Source organism: Cucurbita pepo, chromosome LG17 (genome assembly GCF_002806865.2).
Source record: "Cucurbita pepo subsp. pepo cultivar mu-cu-16 chromosome LG17, ASM280686v2, whole genome shotgun sequence".
In the NCBI taxonomy this organism is placed as follows: Eukaryota; Viridiplantae; Streptophyta; class Magnoliopsida; order Cucurbitales; family Cucurbitaceae; genus Cucurbita; species Cucurbita pepo.
Genome location: NC_036654.1, coordinates 516438 through 522800, shown reverse-complemented (window position 1 = coordinate 522800; position 6363 = coordinate 516438). Strand labels below are relative to the sequence as shown.

General features: G+C 39.6%; 3 protein-coding genes across 4 annotated transcripts in view; 2 read left to right on the top strand and 1 right to left on the bottom strand.

The window, feature by feature from the left end:
- Nucleotides 1-2343, top strand: part of LOC111778153 (novel plant SNARE 13-like) — a 5154-nt gene extending 2811 nt beyond the window's left edge. For both annotated transcript variants that reach the window (XM_023657824.1, XM_023657825.1), the window contains exons 5-10: nt 858-952; nt 1292-1371; nt 1446-1502; nt 1613-1705; nt 1818-1892; nt 1999-2343. In XM_023657824.1, coding sequence (XP_023513592.1) covers nt 858-952; nt 1292-1371; nt 1446-1502; nt 1613-1705; nt 1818-1892; nt 1999-2103 — 505 coding nt within the window. In that variant the 3' untranslated portion in view covers nt 2104-2343. The remainder of the gene's footprint in view (nt 1-857; nt 953-1291; nt 1372-1445; nt 1503-1612; nt 1706-1817; nt 1893-1998) is intronic.
- A 682-nt stretch (nt 2344-3025) lies between these two features.
- On the top strand, nt 3026-4913 carry LOC111779044 (pentatricopeptide repeat-containing protein At3g06430, chloroplastic-like). The gene is made up of 2 exons (XM_023659097.1): nt 3026-3466; nt 3683-4913. Exons 1-2 carry the CDS (start codon nt 3083-3085, stop codon nt 4805-4807), a joined length of 1509 nt encoding a protein of 502 aa, XP_023514865.1. The 5' UTR covers nt 3026-3082; the 3' UTR covers nt 4808-4913.
- Nucleotides 4914-4939: 26 nt separating this feature from the next.
- LOC111779045 overlaps nt 4940-6363 on the bottom strand; it is a 1980-nt gene continuing 556 nt past the window's right edge. The window contains exons 2-6 of the mRNA XM_023659099.1: nt 6139-6268; nt 5880-6049; nt 5512-5806; nt 5260-5426; nt 4940-5180 (exon numbers count right to left, since the gene is read on the bottom strand). Coding sequence (XP_023514867.1) covers nt 5023-5180; nt 5260-5426; nt 5512-5806; nt 5880-6049; nt 6139-6268 — 920 coding nt within the window. The 3' untranslated portion in view covers nt 4940-5022. The remainder of the gene's footprint in view (nt 5181-5259; nt 5427-5511; nt 5807-5879; nt 6050-6138; nt 6269-6363) is intronic.

The window sequence follows — 6363 nt, the reverse complement described above, 5'->3', positions numbered from 1 at the left end:
GGGGGGGGGGGGGGGGGGGGGGGGGGGGGGAGTAATTCTTGCCTGAGAATGGAAGTAATGGGTAAGAAACAAATTTTCCCTCTTGGGAAAATATTTCTGTTTCAATTTCTAGGATGTGGGTGCAGAATATATCCACTACCTTGATTCCAACTCTTCCTAATTTTGTACATATTGGATAGTCACTGGAAGTTTGGTTTTCCAATTGAAAAATGGTAGTACCTTTTGATTCATATATTAGTGAATGCTTCAATAGATATATATCTTTTCTTTACAAATCTAAGCATGAGAAATCAATTTTTTTAATCTCTTATTTATGTTCTAGTATCTTGTTTTTCTATGGGAATGATGTGTCATAAATTATTGATTCTATTTTGATAGCGGAAGTAGCTGTCAGATGACAAAATAAAAGCAAATGAAGAGGGGTGGGTGTCAGATCCTAGTTGCTTGTTATACTTGCCTTTGTAATTGATTTCCCCTTGTAATTTACTTATTGGAGGTGTTCTTGTTTTTCTCCAATAGGGGAGTGCCGAATCATAACATTGGTCAAACCTGTTCACTGTATTAATGACAAGTGTTGCCTATTAGAAAAAGAATAAAGGTATAACAACCGAGTCAGTTAGATTTTGATCTCATGCTAATGGTGTGAAGTCCCTTCTTTTATTATTATTTTTTTTCACAATGAAACATATGGTTTCTCATATTTAAAAAATATTGCCCAGCCACTGGAATCATTAGTTCCCTTTTTTCAAATGACTGAACGTGGTTCACATAATTCAGCATATTCAATGGTTTGCTCTCAGTATATTGGAATCAAATTGGTGTGAGTTTCTAATGTTTTATTGCTCAATGAATTACAGGTACATGAATAGTCTTGGTAATAAAAGGGTTGAGTTATTTGATGAGGGAGGTGTAAGTCAACCTACAGCTGATGATAATGTTCGGATGGCCTCATGTAAGCTATATTTTCCGTATCTGTAGGCATTCATAGAAAAATTCCCTGGTTGCCTATAGGGGAGGGACTGCTGATATCTACTCCAAAGGGAAGAAATTCCTCTAGGACTTTCCTGTTAAAGAAACAACTGTTGAATTAAGCTTATAATTTAAGAATGTTTTTAAAGCAAGGTTCTCATCATTTTTTAAAATATCTTTTTATGCGAGGCTAACGCTCATGTGGTGATGAATGAGGTTATGAAAATCTGCCTCACCCGGCAGCAAGCTTCTTATTTTATGTGCTTGGAATTCTACACAGTATCTATTTTTCTCATTCGATTGGCATGCCTTTGTGCTGTAGCAATGACAAATCAAGAGCTTATAGACGCTGGGAAGAAGACAATGGATGAGACGGATCAGGCTATTGAACGCACTCAAAAGGTGAAGAACTACCTGAAACGTGTGATTTTATCATTTGTATCCCCTTTGTTCTAATGCTTAGCTTTGACCCGTAGGTGGTTGAACAAACTATTGAAGTGGGAACTCAAACTGCTGTTACATTAAAAGGCCAAGTATGTTCAACGTTGAAATTATACCTTATGGTTAAAAGTATATTCTGAGTCTAGCCTGATTAGTAGAATTTCCTGGGTATTCTTTTAACTTTTCCTCATTAAATTTCCAGACTGAACAAATGGGCCGCATAGTAAATGAGCTTGACACAATTAATTTTTCGATTAAGAAAGCATCCCAGCTTGTGAAAGAAATTGGGAGACAGGTAATTTTGGTTTTGTGTCTGGGACACCCCTCCCCCCCACAAATAAAAAGAAAGAAAAACGTGATTTTGGTTTTCTTAGTGGGACTAACCCCTCCCTTCCCCCTTTGGAAAGGTTGCTACGGATAAGTGCATCATGCTGTTTCTATTCCTCATTGTCTGTGGAGTAATAGCCATTATCGTAGTGAAGGTAAATTCTGCAGTTTATTTTGTTATACCTTGAAAGAACAGTTCCAGATGATGGATAATATTTGGTGTGTTTTGTAATAACAAGTTTGATATGTGTAACTTTTCAGATTGTGAACCCCAACAACAAAGACATCAGGGATATTCCTGGACTGGCACCTCCAGCTCCTGCAAGGAGGCTTTTGTATCTGAGGACGCCTGAACATTTCGAGTAAATTCTTATTCTAGGAAGATGTATGCCTTCTTTGTTTGTGTTATATCTATTTCGAGTGAATTATTGCTTAAAGAAGGCATCGAGACATGACACTGTGAGAATTCATCTGCTCTACTTGTATGCAATTCAATCTATTCTTGGCTGAGATGTGCATATAGCTTGGTTGTGATTTTGGTTTCATTTCAAGACACTGGTCCTGTAAATGTTTTACTTTATGAGGTGATTCATGTCTTGCGGAATTGACCCTCCTAACATTCTTATGTACACTTCACAATTAATTACACTCCCACTGCCCACTGCCCACTGCTTCTTATTTTGTTCTATTTTAAATGTCATTAAAATTATGGCTTCAATAAAGCGTTTGAACTTGTTCTATTTTAAATGTCATTAAAATTATGGCTTCAATAAAGCATTTTTCAAACGTCAATATAATTGGGGAGGGAGGATATGGACTTGTTTAGGACACTTGTGGCGGTTAAAAAGCTTCTAAATTTATAAGTTTCTCGGATTAGTATAGGTTGTAACTTGTAAATGTAATGCGAGCTTTAACTTAGATAGAAGGGGACTTTAGAGTGGGAGCGGGAGCGGAAGTGTTTGGGGCATGTGAGGAAACAGCACGAAAGGTTGTGTAGTTTCTCTTTTTCTATTGGAGTGACATTTCAGTTTACCAAACGAGAGAGATGAAGGTTAAGCAAGCGGTCATTGTTATTGTTTGGACACAAACCAAATGCGGAATGGCCAACGCCAAAGCCACGAGTTACCAGTTCAATTTTATGGTATATTCTTACAAAATTTTATAATAATAATAATAATAATAATAATAATAATAATAATAATAATAATAATAATAATAATAATAATAATGAAAAAGAAAACCGTTGGGCAATTGGTCTGGTGAATTGATCTATATTTAGAATCCCACTAAATTCATCCACATCACTTCTGGCAGCCGTGGGGAGCTCCATCATCCTTGTTGAATAATGGCAGCCATGGCTTCTTTCTCCTTCTCCTTCTCCTTCTCCTCCTCGCTCCTTCCTTCTTCTGTTTCTATCGATCATGGCTTCGTTTCCTTTTCCCCCATCGTTCCTTCTCCACACTCCAATACTCTCATTGTTCGCTGTGCTTTTGCAGCCCCCGCCAGAAAATCCCCTCCTCCTTCTCCTTCTTCCTCACCTTTCAAGAAGACGCACTGGAAGCAAGGTGAATTTCCAGGCATTACACAGACATCCGCCCCCAAGAAGACTCCTCTCAAAAATGTCAAAAAGAAATTAGACCGCGAGAACCACGCCAAGGCTTGGGCCAATACCGTCACTGAAGCCTTGTCGGACCATATCGCCAACAAACGTTGGCTTCCAGCTCTTGAGGTCGCTTCCCCCTTCTTTAATTTCAACTCTACATACTTGGGGATTTCAGGGAGATTAGTTACATGTTCTGCAAAGTTGAATTGAAAACATGAGCGTTCGTCTTCATGTGCCCTAATTTCAAGGAATGAAGTGTAAATAATTTGATGAGTCTGCATAAACTTCTTGTGCTATTGTTTTCACCTCTAACAATTGTGTTGCTTTAACTCAACCGTTTAGGTGTTTGAAATGCTCCGCGAACAGCCGTTTTATGAACCAAAAGAAGGAACTTACATGAAGCTGATTGTTCTACTTGGAAAATCAGGCCAACCACATCGTGCCCGTCAGATTTTTGACATAATGGTTGAAGAAAGATGTGAAGCTACCTCTGAACTTTACACTGCTTTGATTGCTGCTTATTGTAGGAACAATCTCATTGATGATGCGTTCTCCACTCTGAATCTGATGAAGACCCTCCCTGGCTGCCAGCCTGACGTCTACACTTATAGCACCTTGATCAAGGCATGTGTAGATGATTCTCGCTTTGAATTAGTCGAATCCGTGTACGAGGAAATGGCAGAACGACTGATATCTCCAAATACAGTGACCCAGAACATAGTCTTAAGTGGTTATGGCAAGATAGGGAAGTATGAACAGATGGAGAAAGTTCTTTTAGGAATGCTTGAAAGCACAAGTTGCAGACCGGATGTGTGGACAATGAATATAATTCTTGGTGTGTTTGGTAATGAGGGGCAGATTGAAATGATGGAAAGATGGTATGAAAAATTTCGCAATTTTGGTATTGAGCCAGAAACTCGTACATTTAATATTTTGATTGGTGCTTATGGGAAGAAAAGGATGTATGATAAAATGTGTTCTGTGATGGAATATATGCGCAAACTGCAGTTTCCTTGGACGACCTCGACATACAACAACGTGATTGAAGCTTTTGCAGACGTGGGAGATGCAACGAGCATGGAGTACACATTTGAGCAGATGCGTGCTGAGGGCATGCGAGCAGACACCAAGACATTCTGTTGCCTTATAAATGGATATGCCAATGCAGGTCTCTTCCATAAGGTAATTAGCTCAGTTAAGTTGGCAGGAAAATACGAGATTCCAGAGAATACCTCATTTTATAATGCAGTTATATATGCGTGTGCTAAGGCTGAAGATCTAATGGAAATGGATAGAGTATTTAAGCGAATGAAAAATAAACACCGTCAGCCAGATACCAAAACATATTCTATTATGATAGAAGCATATGGGAAGCAAGGCATGAATGACAGGGTCCATTACTTGGAAATAGAAAAGAAGCAGGTCATCGATGATGCTCTAGATAACGAGTCAGTAGGTGATCGATGATGCCTTGTGGCTTTTGCCCTTAGAAATTTAAACAATACAACGGTTGTTCTGATGAATTTCTTCCAATTAATTAGTTTCTGAACGGAAATATAACCGTTTACTTCAAGTCCAGATCTTGCTACTATTTCGTTTACATGTAAAGCACTAGGGATGAGATTGATATCATGTTAGTTATGGTTTACAGCAGAGCTCAGGCGGGGGGTGGGGGGGGGTGCTCAAGAGAACGCATTGGCCACTCCAAGGACATTGACCTCTGCCTCCACAATGCAAACGTCCTTCAACAGAAAACCCATGTTTGGTTGCCGGAACTTGCTTAAGAGAATGAATCTAAGCCCTCCAACTTCTGGGTTGGATGCAGTAAACCAGTATGAAACTGCCAACACCAAAACAGGAAAAATCTTTCATTGTGATGGAACTGAATTGTTTGTATTTGACCATAATGTACACATTACCTTTTCCAGAATGATGCTTCGAATGCTCCTGATCTTGCAGGCGCAACGTTACCTCTGCATATATTTTGGTAGCAGGATGTAGCGTTGTGGGATCTGCCAGTGCCAGAAAAAATGAAAGATGGCTGCCTTCGCCACTGCCTCTTCCATTTGGATACACTCGAAGTTTCCTGCAATGACGGGGTACGTATGAGTGGGTTGGGTTCAAACCTGATGAGTTAATTATTGGAATGTCCATGGAAGGAAGATGGCTACCATTTTTGATCCCCCGCGTTGAAGATTCTGGACTCGTGGCACTCGGCATCCAGCTTGGAGAAGTTGTCAATCTTCCAAATATGCTTGTGAATGATGGGACTCTTTACCATTGACAAACACTCCCCTTTGCCGCCTTTGAAATTTTCTTTGCAAACAAAGACCTCAGCTCCAAACACACACGTATCGTCCACCAGATACCCATTTGAGGACTCGTTGAATTCTTTGAGGCTAATGTATTTATCAAAACCCCATTCTTTCTTCATTCCTCGAAACCGCCTAGGCTTCATCTTGCCATCTTCACATTCAGATATTATTGTTAGTATTAGTATTATAGACACCTCATTTCTTCAAGGCGACAGAAGATATACCTTCAACTGTGAGGTAGTTATCGTTGTTTTGATCAAGCAAAAAAAGTCGATAAACTATGAACACTTCCCGATTTGTTTGTAGGGAGTCTGTCCCTGCAATCGCCAAATAGAGAGAGATGTGGTTGTCCCCATTTTTACTTTTGTTTCCAAGTGGGTGGACTACCAATTTCCTGCAACCGCATTCCATGTTTAGGACAATGCACAGAGCAATTCAAGCTCGAATTTAAGAAGATAAAAGAGGCTAACATATATCGTTTACCATTTGTATCCACCGGCCTCAAACTCCCCGGATTCAAACCTATCCACACAGTTCTTGGCTAACAATGAAAACGACTCGATCTTGACCGTGTAATGAGCTGGTGGGACATCAGAAACATATCTTGCAATCTCTGCACGTTATTTCATACTGGTAAGAAAGCAAATAATCTTGCCTCTTGTGAATAAATTCTTTATCATCATGCCTACGCGTACATGGGGGGGGGGG

What these genes read in the sequence shown, in the direction of transcription:
- LOC111779044 (XM_023659097.1), top strand. Translation starts at nt 3,083, where the DNA reads ATGGCAGCCATGGCTTCTTTCTCCTTCTCCTTCTCCTTCTCCTCCTCG. An exon ending in GTTGGCTTCCAGCTCTTGAG is followed by an intron (nt 3,467 to 3,682) that starts GTCGCTTCCCCC and finishes TCAACCGTTTAG; the next exon opens with GTGTTTGAAATGCTCCGCGA.